The sequence below is a fragment of the Ambystoma mexicanum genome, chromosome 3q (genome assembly GCF_040938575.1).
Source record: "Ambystoma mexicanum isolate Mex_15411 chromosome 3q, UKY_AmexF1_1, whole genome shotgun sequence".
Lineage (NCBI taxonomy): Eukaryota > Metazoa > Chordata > Amphibia > Caudata > Ambystomatidae > Ambystoma > Ambystoma mexicanum.
In genome coordinates, this window is record NC_090926.1 from 1,230,791,249 (window position 1) to 1,230,809,413 (window position 18,165).

An 18,165-nucleotide genomic window follows, 5' to 3' on the forward strand; every position below is an offset into this window, starting at 1 on the left:
CTGGGTAGGTATAATCGTTCTTGGAAATACAATAAGTTGTCCTTTACTGCAAAGTCCTTTCTCTGCAGATGGCAATTCTGTATGTCTGCTGGAGTTACAAGTTGCCTGGCTTTATCCTTAACTTCCTCTATGGATTCTGTGGCGATTACACCCAGAATTCTTTGTTCGGGAATGATTGGTACAGGTTTAGGGTTGATCAAGTGTTCTTCCACTCCCATCCGAGAAAGGGCATCAGCTTTACCGTTCTTTGTACCAGGTCGATAGGTAATTATGAAGTCAAACTCGGCAAAGAATAATGCCCAACGGAGTTGTCTAGAGGATTGGGCTTTTGCGGTTTTCAAATATTGCAGGTTTCGGTGATCCGTAATCACAGTAACGGTGTGTCGGGCCCCCAGCAGATAATGCCGCCAAGCCTTAAAGGCAGACTTGATAGCCAGAAGTTCCTTGTCAGTAATCGTGTAATTGATTTCAGGAGGCGAGAATTTGCGGGACCAAAATGCCACGGGATGCAACTGATTGGTTACCGGGTCCTTTTGTGATAGAACTGCCCCCATGGTAAGGCTTGAAGCATCAGTTTCCACGATGTAGGGGAGTTTGGGGCGAGGGTGTTTTAAGATTGGTGCAGAGATAAATTTAGTCTTCAAATCCTGGAAAGCTTGTTCCGCCTCGGTAGACCATTCAAAACGTTTGTTTTTCTTTAACAAGGCAGTGATGGGCTGGACTATTGGAGAGAATTCGGGGATAAACCTGCGGTAAAAGTTAGCGAAGCCTAACATGCTTTGCACACCTTTTACGGAGGATGGTGATGGCCATTTGAGAAACTGCATCGACCTTCTTTGAATCCATACGCACTCCGCCAGGTGATAATATGAATCCCAAGAATTCAACTTCAGTCACGTTGAAAACACATTTTTCCAACTTAGCGAAAAGTTTGTGTTGACGCAATCTTTCGAGGACCATTTTCACGTGTTTCCGATGTTCAGATTCCGATGAAGAATAAATGAGGATGTCGTCAATGTAAACAACAACACACACATCTATGAGCTCTCTGAGGACATCGTTCATAAAATATTGAAAGGCGGCCGGGGTATCGCAAAGTCCGAAGGGCATGACCTGATATTCAAATAGCCCATACTTGGTGCGGAAGGCCGTCTTCCATTCATCGCCCTCTTTTACTCGTACCAAGTGGTAAGCTCCTCTAAGATCCAGCTTTGTATATATGCATGCTTTTCTGACTTGGTCCAGGAGTTCAGGGATCAAAGGTAACGGATATCTATTCTTAACGGTGATCTGGTTCAGGGAGCGATAATCTATACAAGTTCTAAGGTCTCCTTCCTTTTTTGGAACGAAGAACAAAGCTGAAGAAGCAGGGGACTTGGAAGGACGAATAAACCCATTTGCCAGGTATTGTCGAAGGTGAAAGTTCTCAGGCTCGGTGAGGGCATAAATTCTACTACAAGGAGGAGTAGATCCAGGTATCAGGTCTATCTGGCAGTCATAAGACCTATGAGGAGGTAGAGAGTTAGCCTGATCCTTCCGGAAAACATCTTGGTATTCTAGGTATTCGGGAGGTAACTGGGGAGTCTCTGAAGAAATTGCTGCCAGTGCAACACCAGGTGGAGGGTGACAAGTAGAGACACATTCTGGAAACTGGACCGTTCTTGCTCGCCAATCGATCAGAGGATTGTGTTTCTCTAACCAAGGTATTCCTAGAATAATCTGAAACTGAGGGGCCTTGATCACATCGAACACGATCTTCTCATGGTGTCCATCTTGACTTACTAGCGTCACCTCTTGAGTGGTATGCGTTACTGGCCCGGAGGCTATCTCCGTACCATCCACCGTAGTAATGACGTCCTTTACAGCCTTGGGACAAAGAGTTAGATTCATCCTCAAAACCATTTCATGATCCACATAATTGCCGATGGCACCGCTGTCGACGTAAGCTTCAATTGCATGTAATCGATCCGGATTATCAGGGCTAATGAGGACCATAGGTATCACGAAATGCGAGGTCACGGAACTGGTTTTCACGCTCGGCAAGAGGACCTCTATTCTTGTCGGGCGAGGTCGTTTCCCTGCTCAGAGTTTGTAACTTTGGTACAGCTCCTACTGCCTTCTTGGCAGGTTTCACCGGACAGTCTCGAAGAAAGTGCCCTGAGTTTCCGCAATAGAGGCATAATTGCAACTGTTTTCTCCTTTCCCGCTCCTTTTGTGTTAGAGGACCTTTCAGACCCCCTATTTGCATGGGTTCCCCGGAGTCTACTCCTTTGGAAGGAGTTGGCGGTTTGGAAAATACTCGAGCATCAAACTTGGAACGATCGGCCTTCCTGTTCTGCAGTCTGTGATCTATTTGAACGACTAAGTCTTTATAGTCCAAACAATCTTGTGGGGGATTCACTACTTGGGCTAACACATCTTTGAGCTCTCCACGTAGACCTCTATAAAACAGCGTAATCCTTTTGTCCTCAGGCCATTGAGTTTCCACTATCAGTCTGTTGAAAGACGCAATATAAGCCAAAAGGTCTTGATTACCTTGTCGCAACGAAAGAAGCTCATTGTTCAAGGCCTGCCCCTGTGAATGTCTTGCGAACAGTTTTTCCATACTGAGCTGAAAAGCTTGAAAATCATGGAGGACCGGATCATCTTGATTTACTAGAGGGATCGACCAGTCTGCCGCATTGCCACTAAGGTACGAAAGCACGAAAGCTACTTTAGCTTGATCAGTTGGAAAGGCTGCTGGCCGGCATAAGAAATGCAACCGGCACTGATTGATAAATACTGCAAACCTCTTTGGGTCACCAGAAAATCGTTCGGGCGGAGCCAGAGGTACATTCCCAGGTAGGTTGATCTGCACTGGATTCATAGAGGATGTAGAAGGAAGATTTTCCCCAGATGCGGGTAACGGGGTCTGCCCTGCTTGTGACTGTAGAAATTGTCTAGCGAGATCATCTGTTCGCTCCTTGGAAATAATCAGTTCCCTTCTTAGAGCGTTCGTTTCCTGACGGGCTGCATGCACTTCTGCCCTTAGTTCCCCAAGTAACTGGGCTAGCTGGTCGGTATCCGAGGTTTCCATAGCGCCTGGACGGGAGTTTTGTGGTAGGCTTTGCGTTCTGTAACGCTCACCTGATTCCCATAGAGGCGCCGGTCTTGACTGGGCGTATACCGTATCTTCAAAGGTGATGTGTAACACACGGCTGGCTCTTTGGGCTGGACCTCTGTGCACTGTATGTCTGACTCGAAGGGTAAGATGTCTGCAGATAGAAAATATGGGATTAAGGAACTGGGTTATTGAATGTCTCTCTCTTCTTCCCTTTCTTTTCTCCTGTAGAACCCCAAAGGTTAACGCTCTCACCTTAGGTAAGTGAACGCCGTGCTCTCCATCTGCCTCGGGGCAGGGTGCTGTAACCAGTTTCTTCACTGGATAAGGGGAGCAGGCCTCTTGACTTCAGAGGACTGCTGTCCGTCGTTTACTGCACGAACGGTAAGTTTCGAGTAATTCTAATGTCTTTAAAGTCTTTAGTAATGATGTTTCTTGTTTTGCAGGATTCCGGCGATGGCGGATGACGGGCTGAAGTGAGTTGAAGATGGAGCCCGTGTGATGAATAGAAGCGCCTGGAAGCACGTAAGTAAGCGCTTGTTGCCTGCTTCACGATGCGCTCTAACTGTCTTTTTATTTTGCAGGTACAAGTTCGGAGCGGCTGCAGGGTGCCGGAATACCCACTGGGTTAGATGTGGAAAGGAGTAATGGCACGTGAGTATTAAAGTTCCCCAATGTCTTTAAACGCACCTTGTTTTGTCTTTTAGATGCGGGATGCAGCGCCGAAGGCCTCCGGAGCGTGCGAAGAGTTGGTAAGCTTTTGTCTTTCAGATGCCGGAATGCAGTGTGAAGACCTCCGGAGCGCACGAAGAGTAGGTAAGCCTTTGTCTTTCAGATGCCGGAATGCAGCGCGAGGCGTTGGTGACAGCCGATGGACCAGGTAAGTGAAGAGCTGTCACTGAAGACCGTAATGCTAACCTGTTCTTTCTTGTCTTTATAGGTGTTGCTGAAGACTGGATTCAGGATGGTAAGCCTTTTTCCTTAGGCCCAGGATCAGATGCAGAAGACACGATGAGCGTTCTGCTGCAGAGGATGCAGAATAACGCAAAGCAAGATTCATCCATCGGGTGTGGTTTAAATAGCCTCCTGTAGTGCTTAGGTGTCTCCTTCCACAGCCACGCCTAGGTAAGAAAAGAGTTCCTGCTTCCAGAAGAGTTCCAGTGTTCTGAATCTAGGGAGTGGCTCCTGCCCCACCCAACAGGAAAAGTAGTTCCAAACAGAAGAGGATCAGAGGCTCAACTGGCAGGCAAGTAAGCAGCATGGTCTGCTGCAGGTAAGTCCACCCAAGCATTATGAGCCCGGCGCTTCCAGCGCTGGGACTGGGCATATTTATGAGCCTGGTGCCACTGGCGCCAGGACTGGGTCCAAAAGGTCCCAATTGGGACTGGTTGGCACTCGGAACCTGGGTTATGGATCTGCTTCCAAGGGAGTTGGGAAAACCCTGACCTTTTGGAAGCAGAGATCATGACACCCGCTCGGAAAACTTTCAAAGGTGCCAACCAGCTTCACCTAGCTACCCTCAACTCTCACTCTGTTGTTAAGCACTCCTCTGATATCTGTCTCCTTCTTGAAGACTTTGACCTTGACATTATCACACTCACTGAGACATGGTTCCCTGACAGCTCTGTCTCTGCTTTTGACACACTCCTCCCTGATGGCTTCAAGATCCTCTCTAAGTCCAGGCCTAACCGGTTTGGAGGCGTAGTGGCCTTGATCTTCCCTGATTGAGTCCCTGCTACTATCATTCCCACTCAGACACACTCTTCCTTCGAATACCTCGTCTGCAGACTTGGTTTCTCCCTAACCCTCTCATTGACTCTTGCAACAACCTACAGGACCCTTACATGACCCCTAGTCCGGTCTTCCTCTTCTTCTCGGAGTGGGCTGACCTCACCTCTTCTCTGCTTGCCTCTACCTCCAAGCTTCTCCTTCTCTGAGACTTCAAAATTCACCTTGACTCTTCTGATTTGTCTACTGAACTCTTTCACAGCCTCTGTGACTCTCTCTCTTACCATTCATCCCTCCGTTTCAACGCACTCAGGCGGACATACCTTGGATGCTCTCATCTCAGCCGACATCCCCATCTCCTACCCTCTCACTACACCTCTCTCCCGGTCTGACCATGCTCGCCTGTCCTCTCACCTGGATCTGTAAGGGCCCCCTGCTAAGCCTCTGCCTGTACTGCCAGTCTCTTTCTCCACCATTTGGCCGATGAAGTGAGTGACAGTTGCTGCTTTTTCCACCACTTTCATTCCCCCTCCCACTCATGCCACAGACTCCCACACTGACTCTGCCCTTGCTAATCTCCACCTCTCTATCACCAACACCCTGGACATCCTTACCCCTGTCATGAGAATCCGCTTGAAGCCTGCTTCCAAGCGCAACACCTTGTATGACTCCGACCTAGCCTCTCTGAAACGAAAGTGCAGAGTTGCTAAGCGGAAATGGTGGGCATCGGGCACATCTTCTGACAAACTGGCCTGCCGCCTGCTCCAAAGGCAATACAGACACTCCATTTGCTCGTAGAAGAGGGCTCATATCCAAGCCTGCATCTCTGGAGCCTCTAACAACATGGGCGAACTGTTTAGAATCTGCAAGGAACTCTCCAATCCTACCGCAGTCTCCACTTCTCCTCTGCCATCCTTGTCCCTCTGTACATCACTGGCCTCCCACTTCTTAACCAAAACTCAGGACATCCTGTCCTCACTCTAATCTTCTCCCTTCCCTTATCCAGTGTTCGAAGTGTACAAAAAGATGTAGTGGAACTATATTCCCTGCTGGCCCGTACCCACTCCCCACAGATACCATCACCACGCCCCCTCACACACACAATACAAACCCCCAAACACATGCACCTGCTGCTTAAGTAAAACGAAACCATTCCGTAACGGTTTTTTTTTAAAATAAAAGTATAGGAACAGTAAAACTTTTTTTATGTATATATATATATTTTAATTGTTACAGTTGTAAAACAACTTTTCAATAAATTCTTGTTTACATAAAATCATATAAAACAGTGATATCATAAAACATAAGTACAACATTAGGAGAATACAAGGCACAGACCATAAAATACAGAAATGCACAAATAGTACACATACTTGAACTTAGTCACAAGTAGTCGATCAACATATTGGGAAGTAATCCTTTCATAGTCGCACCATAATCACAAATCAACAATTCGAGAGAAACAAGAGAAAACACAAGAGCATTAAGTATTTGAGTCATTACTGATCATTAACATTGGAAAGAGTCATAACAAGGCTGTAATATTGATCCTCACCTACAGGAAATATAGAGATCATATTTACAAATGGAATCAGTGGACTGTCCTTTAATATTATTAATAGCTCTAATTTAAAACAGTATTCCGGGTTCTAATTTAAGCAAGAGTATGTGTTTCGCAGTTGCGATTTGTAGCCGCACTACTCTGATGTGATACAGTCTCTTCCAGAGGTCTTCAGCAGTTATAATGATCTGTTCTTCGAAATGAATGTAAAACCTCATTTAAAAAAGTAGAGGAGCACTGCTCCCAGCCGCTCCCGCTCACTTCGACCACTGCTGTTATCCCTCCTTGGCTCAGGCTCCCTTGCCCCCTCTTCCCTTCCGATCTACTAACTAATCTTTCTACCCTATAGCACTAGTCCTCTCTATGAAAGTCTCCTCCAAACAGGTGCTCCCCTGCTCCTCCAGAACTATCAAGGACAACATTGCCTCCCTTGCGCCAGCCTTGGACGATTTCTGTAATCACTCCTTTGCCACTGGCTACTTCTCGCTTCCCCTCAAGCACTCCCTTGTGCATCCTCTCCTCAAAAAGCCCTCTGCTGACCCATCTTGCCTGGCTAACTACCACCATATCTCCATTACCCCTTTCTTGGGCAAACCCCCGGAGAAGCTAACCATCTCCCAACTTATCCAACACACTGAATCTGTTGGTTGTCTCCACGACCACCAGTTTAAATTCAGAGCAGCCAGTGGCACAGAAACTGCTCTACTGAACACCCGTGAAGACTTGCTCTCAAATCTTGATTCAAACTCTCCATCCGTTCTTATTCTTCTGGATCTCTCCTCTGCTTTCGCTACGGTCTATCATGCCACCCTAACAATTCGGCTCTGTGAACCCTTGGCATCACGGGCCTGGCACTTGATTGGTTGATCGCTTTCCTCTCAGACTGACCTTTCCAGGTTCAACTTGGCCCTTTTCTCTCCCCTATTACACTCTCCACCTGCGGTGTCCCGCAAGGCTCTATCCTCTTGCTGTCGCTCTTCAACATCTAACTTGCGCCTCTGGCCCACCTGATCTCCTCCTTCTCTCCTCACTTCCAGTGTTATGCAGATGACAACCAGCTCTCGTTCAAGCTTCCCTCTTCCTCCTCTCTCAACTCTGACTGCTATTCAGGCATGGTGTGCTGCCAATTATCTCATCCTTAATGCCAGTAAGACTGAGATCCTTCGTCGCCTTCTATGAACCCCCCCTCACCCTCTTGTGAGGCAAAAAACCTTGGTGTCAATTTCGACTCCTCTCTCACCTTCTCTTCTCACATTGCGGACCTTGCCAAGAAGGCACACTATCATCTGTACCTCCTTAGATGCATTCTACCTTTTCTCACCTTCCCCCTCAAACTCAATGTCTCCAGACCTCTGGTCCTCTCTAGGCTGGACTACTGCAACAGCCTCTTCCTCAATCTTTCTTTCTTTATCCTCCCTTCACCCCCTTCAGCTAATCTAGAATAGGGCTGCAAGAATTATCCTTGGCCTCAAGTACAGGGACCACATCTCTCCTGCCCTAAAATCTCTCCACTGGCTCCCAGTTGCTGCTAGGTTCAAGTTAAAGACCCTCAGCATCATCCACAAAGCTTTCTGGGGCTTCCTGGGACCCCGCTACATCCAACTCTCTCTCCCTAAATACCTCCCTGCTAGAGCCCTTCGGTCTTCTAGCTCCAACTCTCTGTAGATCAGATGCTTTGCTAACCAGAGAGTGGGGGAAGTTCTCTCTCCTCCGCAGGAGCCTCCCTCTGGAATGGTCTCCCTGCCCCTCTCAGGCTTGAGCCGGATCTCCTTAAGTTCCTGAATCTCCTCAAGACCTTCCTTTTCTCTTCTTCTCTCTCACCCTCCCCTGCTAACCCCCCTGCTGCAGCAGTGACTGGCTGCCTGGTTCCCTCTGAGGTCTACAGGGCGGGCACCTAACCCGCACATCCATCCACCCTTCTCACACTTAGCATGTTGACCCTCACCCCTCTTAACCCCATGAAATCCCTGGCACTTGCCCACCTGCTCTCCCCTTGCACTCATCTTTTCCCTTGGCCCTCCTCCCTTTACTTGCACTCTCTCCTCCTTACCTTGCATTTCCCTTCCCACCCTAGTACTTTGTATTTGCGCAAACCGGCACTTCCCTCACCCCCCTTTTTTCTTGAACTTCTTGTTACTGCACTTGCATGATCCAAATGTCACATGTCCAGGTAGGACCCTTTTTGTTATCTTCTCCCTTGTTCCCCCCTTTTTTTGTCTTGTGGTGCCTTGAAACACCATTTGCTGTATAGGCGCCTTACAAATGATATGATATGTATGATATGATATGATATGGCATTCAAGGCGCGATATCTAATAAAATAAATACAATAAAAATAAATTCTCTTAAATCCATTGCCAATAAATGAGGTTCCATTTTCACGGATTGGTATGAACAACATATTTTCTAGAGGCCTTTCCCCTGAGAGCCAACACAACACAACAAATCCTCTTGAGTAGGGTTTCCAAAGGTGACATTGACCAACCAGGGCTCAACTTACATGAGCAAGCTTATGGGGGAAGTTAAACAACTGTTGCATATCACTACCCTTAGAACATCTGTGTATCATCCCCAGACAGATGGCCTTGTGGAAAGATTTAATAAAACCCTTAAAACCATACTCCGAAAGTTAGTTGAGCAGCATGGTTAGAACTGCGATCAAATGATACCCTGGGCCTTGTTTGCAGTCCAGAAAACCCCCCAGCCTTCAACAGGACTTTTCCCATTTGAACTCCTTTATGGATGAGAACTGCGGAATGACCTGGATATGTTGAGAGAAACCTGGGAAGAGAGAGCAGAGGCCCCAATTCCACTTTTGCAAACTGCGAACAGCGAAAGACCTCCTATGTTAAAACAAAGTTGCGTTGAGATCCTTCTCTATAGGTGAAAAGGTGCTGGTACTATTGCCTACTTCTGAAAATAAGCTGGTATCCAGAATGCATGGACCATACGAGGTACTGGAACAAATGGGTCCCTGCAATTATTTATTGGCAATCAAGTGGGCCGTGATTCACCTAAAATATTATTTTCTCGGTTGTAGGTTTCGCCTAATAACAGACCACTCTCCTCTAGTTTGGATAAGTCAGAGGAAGGAGTCCAACCCTCGGGTAATGTAGTGATTCTTGGACCTTCAACCATGCTGCTTCACAGTTGAACACTGGAAATGCTGAGAGCAAGATAACGTGGACTTCCTCTCCCGGTTTCCCTGTTAAGCATCTCGGTCCAAGCCACATTGGGAAAGGGTATGTGTGAAACCTGAGGGTATCCTCCCTCCTACTCCCCCAGGATCCTCTTCTCAGGTGGCCAGGGAAAGGCCATTGCTTTTGTATCCTGACCCTGGGGGTGGAGAAGCAAGGGAGGATCACCTGGGTGGAGGGTCCTTGGGGATTGGGAGTGGGGTGCCCACAGATGAGACATGGTATCCCCCTTTCCCTATTGAAGACCAAACTAACCCTCTCTGGGCATTTAAAGGCTATTGTAAAACCTCTCCCCTCCTTTCCCCACATTTTACCTCTGACAGTACTTGGACGAGGAAGAGGCAACTAGGAGTGATGAACACTAAAACCTCATTTCAACACTCTAATACTAGGACGAGGAAGATGCCTGTAGAGTGCTTTAAAGGTCAGGCATGTCCCTTTACTTCTAGTCAGGCAAGCCCAACTGAGAATCCACGCCTGCAGCCTGTCAAGTGGTTGCAGGTGTATAAAGAGAGACCAAAGAAACAGCAAAGATAGAAAATGGGAGGCCTTTCTGGGAGAGACAAGCATGGAACCCTTCTCATGAGGATGCAGCCGTGGAGGGGCCTGAGAAGAAGCTAGGACGCCGGCCGACATCCTAGAGTACCTTTGGAGCCCAGACCGAGCTGCACCACTGGGTTGCCACAGGTGTTGGAGCATCCATGGTGGAGAGATGAGCTGGAACTGCAAGCGAGCAAGAAGACAGGATGCCATCTGCATCCGTGCCAAAGAGGCAGAGCTGCCAGCGTGTGCTGGAAAGCATCCGGAGCGTGAGCAGGCCTTGCAGAGGCGGGCCTGCCGGCCTGAGAAGCAGAAAGGAAGCAGCAGGAGCCGCCAGAGAGGAACAACGAGGACCAGTTAGTTTTGTGGAAAGTCTCTCAATGCCGGGGCGCTCCTAAAAGGCAGCGCATAAGTAACAAAGTCCCATATAAATGAAAATGTACATATTGAATACCGAACTGAATGAAAACTTGCATATTGAATCCATAAATGCATGAAAACATGAAACCAAGCTAAATTACGCAGATTGAATAACAAACCTAATGAAAATGTTCATTTTGAATACCGAACTGAATGAAAAATTGAAACCAAGCAACATTAAGCATATTGAATACTGAACTGAGTAAAACTTTATGGGCACAGCTTATAGCTGATGGAAGCCAAAAGGGAAAGTGCCCATTTGAAAGCAACCTACAGAAAAGAGTGCCCATGTGAAAGAGTACAGCAGAAAGGTGGGGCATGAACCAGACCACCACAAAGCGAACTTTATGAATGGATACAGTGCCACGAAGCGAAAGACTGGCAGGAGGCTAACCAGGAGAAACCAGGAGAGTGTGAAACTGCACATATAGCCAAGAGGCCGACAGAGAAGCCAAGTGAATGTGAATCAGTACAGGGGGGCAAATCAAAAAGAACCTGTGTGGGCTGGAGAGCCTAGGGTTCCTGGTTGCGTGACCTGTGATGGGTGGACCGTGTGGTCTGATAACTGCGCCTAGACCAGTGGGCCCTAAATTGTGAAAGTCACAGGCATTGTGAGTGAACTTGTAAGGCGAACCAGAAGGAGGGTCAAGTGGACCCAGATTTGTGTTGAACTTTGCTATGTTGAAATTGTGCGGATGGGAACCCTGAGATTTGATGAACTGCAAATACTGTCTTGGGGACAGAACCTCAAAATGCCTTTTCATTTGAACTGTGTTGCATTGGACTTGGGGGAAGGGAACCCCTGAGGATTGCGTGCAACTATATTGCCTTGAACGTGGGAAGGGTAATCTTAACACATTTGTGGAAATTTCTTGAACTTGGGGAAGGGGAGTGGAAAAGGAAGTTAAGAGCTGGAAAAGCTCAGAACTTTGTTTGATCACCATTTCTTTTATTATTGACATCCCTACACATTCTTTAACTTTAGTTGTGAGGGCAAGCATAGGTTTTGGACACAGACAGACTTTTAAGTTGAGGTCTTTGACTCAGACTTTCCTTAGTTTTATTCTGGTAGGGAAATTCCATCTTAACACAGGGCAAGTTAAGCCTTCTACCTTCCTGACATTTGAGTTAATACGTTATTTTGTTTTGAATCTTGAATCTGTTGTCTGTGTCGCACTTCATGATGCCTTCACAGTAGTTACTGGAACCTAGAAGGTGTGAACAAAGCTGGGGAAGGGAGCTGGGTGCTTGTAAAGAAGATTAAGAAAATAGCCTGCAATGCTAAAGACTACTGAAGCCGAGAGGAAGTCAGTCTTGGGGCAGAGGCAAGTATACTTGTGGTGGTTTTACTCTCATCCCACCTTTCTATGACATTCTGTCACAATTGTGCTTTTTATATCCAACAAGATTAATTGTGAGATTTCATTCCGTTCGGTATTCACCAGATATTCAATGTGCCCAATTTCAATTTCATATTAAATCAGTTCGATGTTAAACAAATGGTTAATATGCTCAATTTCAAGTTCCATTCGGTTCGGTATTCAGTATGAATCTAGCACGTTTATTTTCAGGTTTTTACTTCAGTTTGGGAAAGCATTTACCTCTCTGCCACCCTCTAGGAATGCCCCCGGCTGCTGACTGCCTCTCCTGACACTCACTGGTCTTTGGCGTAGTTCTGCGGTGGCTCCTGCTAGTTCTCCCAGCCTCACTGTGCGGCAGACAACACTTCGGGGCTTGACCTCGCTGGTTGCTCTGCTGCCTCCTCTTGGACACGAACAGCGTCCCGCTCTCTACCACAGTCCCGCAGCTTCAGCTCAGCTGCTGGTTTCTTTGCCACCTAGGCTCCTGCCACTGCAAAAGTCTAACGGCCTGACTCACCTCGAGCTGGGCAGGATTTCTAGGTTTCGTGCTGGCGTCCTGGCTCCTCCACAGTTCCCACCACGGCTGTCTCCTTTGAAAATGGCCTCCTTACTGGTTACCTTCCCACCGGCTTCCGTCTCTCCTTTTGCTGTACATTTCATCTCCCTTTATACACCTGCAACCCTTTGACAGGTTGCAGGTGTGTACATCCAATTAGATTTGCTTTACCATGATTCGGAGGACATACCTGACCTTCACTACTCTTTGCAGGCATCTTCCTCGCCCCAATACTTATGTGGGGTTATGTGGGGACGAGCAAAAGGAGTAGCCCTGTCTCTTGGATGTTTCTCCCGCCATATGTCCACTAAGTCTAGGCGATTCAGCATGGCATTCAGTGCCGCGGTGGATGCCGACGGGCCCCCGGGGAGAGGGGTGGACCTGTCGAGTTCTGGGTTGCTGACACAGTTGAAATCTCCCCCCCAAATAAACAATCCGTTCCTATACTGTGTGACCTTGGCATACATCAGGTCTAAATGTGCTGGTATGTTGCTGTTGGGGAGGTATGAATTAACAATGCATATTTCAGTTTACTCGATATGGCCCCACAATATCACATACCTTCCTTCTGGATCTGATTCAGCTCTGTTGAGTTGGAAGGGGATATGGGGGCATATCCATGTGAACACCCCTCTGGCATATCTGGAGTATGTGGATCCAAACCCCTGCCCTCCCCAGTGTGTCTGAAGCATTGCGATGGACTCCTTCGTTAGGTGGGTTTCCTGTAGGAGGGCCAGTCCCACCTTCTTCCTGTGGAGGTAGGACAAGTAGATCTATTCATGACCACTATGAACTGGAAGTGCAAAATGTTCTACTCTAGGGAATTTCCCCCAAGAGGAGTTCTAGGGGACGCGCTCGTAGTGGACTGGGAGTTTCCATTTCTGCACACATTTCCTCCAGGCCCCGTCATTTCTCAAGTCATCAGGAGATTGAGAAAGTTTAGGAATTCCATGATCTTAATTGCTCTGAATTGGGCCAGGAGGACGTGGTAACCGGACCTTCTATACATGTTCATCTGCCCTCCAATACGTCTTCCACAAAGTAAGGGCCTTCTCTCGGAAGAGGAGGGTTGGGTTCTCCATCCAGAGGTGAAGACACTCAACCTTCACGCATGGTTTCTGAGAGGTTGAGATATAAGGATTGGGGCCTCCCGGATGATGTAATGAAACTGTTGCTTTCGGCCAGAAGGCCAGCAACTAAGTCCTTGTACCATTGCCATTGGAACAGATTCTGCAACTGGTGCAGGGAAAAGGATGTGGACACTTTTCAGTGCAATACACCTATGGTGTTGTCCTTTTTGTTACACTTGGCAATTCTGGGGCTCCAGATTGGGGAACTATCAAAGAGTATATGGCGGCGCTTTCAATCTTCAAGCACACATCTGAAGAGGTTTCATATTTCAAGATGCCGTTGATCATACAATTTCTTAAAGGGCTCACTAACGTGTTCCCTCCTGCACATTTCAAGTACCTATTTGGGACAGGAATCTTGTGTTGAAATTTTTAATGTACTCTTCTTTTGAGCCGCATAATTCATGTCCATTGGGACTACTAACGTTTAAGACCATTTTGTTAGTAGCATTAGCATCAGCCGCAGGGTCTGTGAGTTGCATGCCCTATCTAGTAAACCTCCATTTATAACCGTCTACAAGAACAAGGTTGTTCTTAGAGTTAAACCTTCTTTTCTGCCTAAATATGTTTATCGGATTTCTATTTATCCCCAAAAATTGTTACCAACTTTTATCTGCCCACTTATCCTGGAAAGGAAGAGGAAAGGCTACATAGACTTGATCCTAGAAGGGCTCTTAGAATTTACGTTTCACGGATGCTGACAATACATCAAGATGACCAACTTTTCATAGTGTTACCTGGTCACAAACTTCAACTAGCAGTCACAAAACAAACATTGTCGAGATGGATAATACTGGCTATCATGGAATGCTGCAAATTGGCTAGGAAAGATCCCTCAGAAGGCCTGAGAGCCCATTCCACAAGGGCCATTGTGACATCTTCTGCTCTGCAAAGAGGGGTGCTGATAAATGAGATTTGTGCGGCAGCCATTCACACATTCACAAAGCATTACTGCCTGGATTCATCCTCGGGCCCTGCAGTAGAATTTCTGTGCATTACACCTTTTGCTCTTTCAATGTCTGATACTGTTTGGAACACATGGCACACCGATGCCAGTAATACTGCAAGATCAAGGCGTAAAAACAGAACTGTAGCTAACTGGTGCTATGCGTGCTATATATACCTGCGATGATATCGACCCTGAGATGGAAGCTCTCGAGGCACATCGAGTAGACCGCATCGACGCACAGTGTCCCTCTGCTGATTATTTTTAAGCAGTTAAAGCTCAGGAATACATGGGAGAACATCCAGTCCAAAGAACGTTACCTGGGGTAAGTAACTTGTTCTTCTCTGCCTACGCTCCAAGACTAGGTCACCTCCTCCCTGTCAGCATCAGACTTGCCCCCACGCTCCTACAATTCAGATAAGAACTCAAGACCCACCTCTTCAAGGAGTCTCTCCTCCTCAACACACAAGCCATCATGTCACCCCCGTGCCAACTGACTTGCTAGACGCCGTCTGCCACTCTTCTACCTATCATCCTGTACAGCTGTACCCCTCCTCTGTGTTCCTTAGTATCCTACCCCCGCTGTATATCTGTTCTGTTGTTACCTCTGTAAAGCATTCCGTTGGATCTCAAAACAAGGTCTGCGCTCAATAAATACCATAATAATAATATTAACCTAATACACGGCCCCCTGATGGGTATGTATCCGCCACCGCCATCTGTGATTTCTTTCTACATGTTTTGCTCATATTACTCCGTAGTGCCAATGGGGTCCCAACATATCTGCTTCTTCTTTACACAGGATGACTTCCAGCGCAAGTTCCAGAGGTCCGAAATGCCATCCAGCGCTTCGCCGTCCCATGGGTCAAAAAGCCGTGTGACTCCTCCCATCCCGGTCAAGCCTTCGCCATATCACCACAGCTCGGATATTACGGAAGCGGAGAGTCCGGTCCAGGTAAAGCATGCACCCTATTGCCGCAACTCGGAGGTTAGCGATTTAGATGAATTCAGAACAGCTAATTTGTGAAATTGATAATTTTTTCAATTGTATGATTTTTGCAATATACTCATTAAGTCTTGATGAAATTAGGAAAGGGGGCGTTCATCAACTCAATTTCTACAGGCCTAGAAGTGTGATCCTTGAACTCTGCTTAATCAGTTCAGCTTTAGAAATCGTTCTCCGTAAAAGCACAACTACATTAACCCAAAAATCCAGTCACAAGCTGTTAAAAAACAAATATTTTTAAAAAGTAGTCCATTTGGCCACATGGTGAAACAGCACAGTCAAATTCAAGAAAGCATGACCAAACGTAATCTACTATTTATTTATTGAGTTGTTTTCAATTCATAAAACTTTACAACTTTACATACATTCATACCAATCACATATTAACTAATCATACAATAGTAGAAAAATAAAACAGAATAAATACTAGATACTCACTCATTCATACGACAGTGCAGGAGTACAGTGCATACATATAAATACAGAACAATGTTGGTGATAATTACCTTGAATCATTATTATTACATGTCGTCACCAGTTTATCATTAACATTTTCATTATTTCTGGATGGAAATGTATAATGCTATATAGACTTCCTCAGATTGCACATTCAGGCCCCATCTCCAGAATTCCTCCGACTGTATATAATTCATGTTATGAACAAAACGGCCATAGCACAGCATATAATAATTGCGTCTTTCGGGACATAAAGTTAGTACGTGCCTAACAGTCTCAAATTCATCTATGTCCAGACACATTCGACAGTTTCTCTCTTTTTCAGGAATCTTCGACTGAGAGCCGAAGGTAGACTTCACCGGAAGTTGATTGGTGTGCATTAATAATCTAAAATTACGTACCAGTGGGTCAGGACAAAGTATTAAGTATCTTTGAGGCATATAATACTCATGCACAATCCCTTCATTATGTTTAACATTTTTCAGTTCATACATACGGGTAAAATTCATTTCCCAATCAACTCTCTTTGCTTTGGCTTTGAACGCTTTTTTAATTACAGGAAAAAAACCACATTGGTTCGTTTTAGCCACCCACTGTAATTCTTGAAAGTATTTGCTACAGCTAGATAAATGTTAGCTCCTAGAGGAAGGAGCGTCTATTTTAGCTGCTTCTGTTCCAATAATTTGTAGCAGTTCACTCTCTGGGTGGTACATTGCTTTCAAATTGAGGAGGCCACGTTGTTGTCTCACAATGGATCTCAAGGACTGTAGGCCGAGTTCCACCCTAATATATTGGATGGGAAACGATCGGGGTACTCCCAAGATGGTACGCCAAAATAAGCCTTCGATCCTGTTAAGGAAGGAAAGGTCAGAAATAGTAATGGCTTCTAACCTGTAAACCAAAACCAGGGTGTACCATTGACGATATAATGTAAGTATACCTTTTAGTGAATAGCCAGCATATTCCTTGACAAACTTGTGCACCATCATAGTGATTTGCATGGCCCTCCTAATTTTATTCTCAATAAGATACCTGTATCCAATTTTGCAATTAAAGAAGACACCCAGATATTTATATACTTCAGTATATTCTACATTAACACACGAAACTTCCACTTTTACGCTATTAACTTTTTTACGGGAGAACAGCATGGCCTTGGTGTTTTGCAAATTAATTGTTAGGCCATGTTCTTTTACAAAACAGTCAAGTTCTTCCAACATTGCCTTCATACTCCATTCGTAATCCATTATCCAGACAGCTGCTAGTAGTTATAAAGTGCATACAAAGGCACACATATAAAGTGCAAAACACAATATATAAACGCAGATGACAAAAGTAGAATACTTTTTTTGTTGTTTTTGTTGTACGTTTTATTGGTAAATCAAGTCAACCTTTAACATTTTCAAAAAATTAAATACAATCCATCAGCAAGATTAAAAGAAAAAAAAAATTAAAGAAAGTTTCTTTTTCGAATAGTTTGTTAATATATCTAGCGAATTTAAAGAAACAATTGTCCTTGTTCAAATTAAGTAAAAAGAACATGGCCTCTGTGTTGCTTGAAATGCTAGATTCCCTTAGCAGTGGAACACTCCTTTTATTCCTTGTATGTTGTAGCAGAACAGGAGGAAAAGTCACACATTAATGAGCAAACCTAGCTCACATTTGCAGGTTTTTAATGTACAATGTTAAGGTTTCAAGAACAGGTCTTGTAATCTTAGTTTGGCAACCATGCATCCATGGTACACTTTGCAGGCATTGAAACACACTACGCTGGGTCTTCGCTTATCTCGACGTCAGACTTAAAATACATGGCTGCGTCTTTGGAGCTACGATTCTTCCAAAACCTCAACCACTGTTCCGCCATAAATGTCGATAACAGGCCTCTGTATAGTCCAGGGTAAATTATATAGACTTCTGCCCGATTTCTGCACAGGGAGGTTTTTTCGAAGGTTTTACCCAGGCTATGTTTTCAGCAAAAGTAGTATGATATGATATGATATTTTATTTATATCGCGCTCATACACATGTGTTTCAGTAAAGCAGCAAAGCAATAAATTGACAAATCAAAAATAATTAAAATATTCAGGGCACACTTGCTTACTCGTAAACAATTTTATTTAAAAGTATGTTCAGTAGCATTAAAACCGTTTCTGTACTTTTGCTG

The 18,165-nt window shown here is 45.6% G+C and overlaps 1 protein-coding gene across 1 annotated transcript in view; it reads left to right on the plus strand.

Annotated features, from left to right (window-relative positions):
- The window catches only part of LOC138581981 (coiled-coil domain-containing protein 159-like), a 461,570-nt gene that overhangs the window by 92,924 nt on the left and 350,481 nt on the right, over positions 1-18,165 (plus strand). Inside the window, exon 2 of the mRNA XM_069652881.1 lies at positions 15,342-15,494. Coding sequence (XP_069508982.1) covers positions 15,342-15,494 — 153 coding nt within the window. The remainder of the gene's footprint in view (positions 1-15,341; positions 15,495-18,165) is intronic.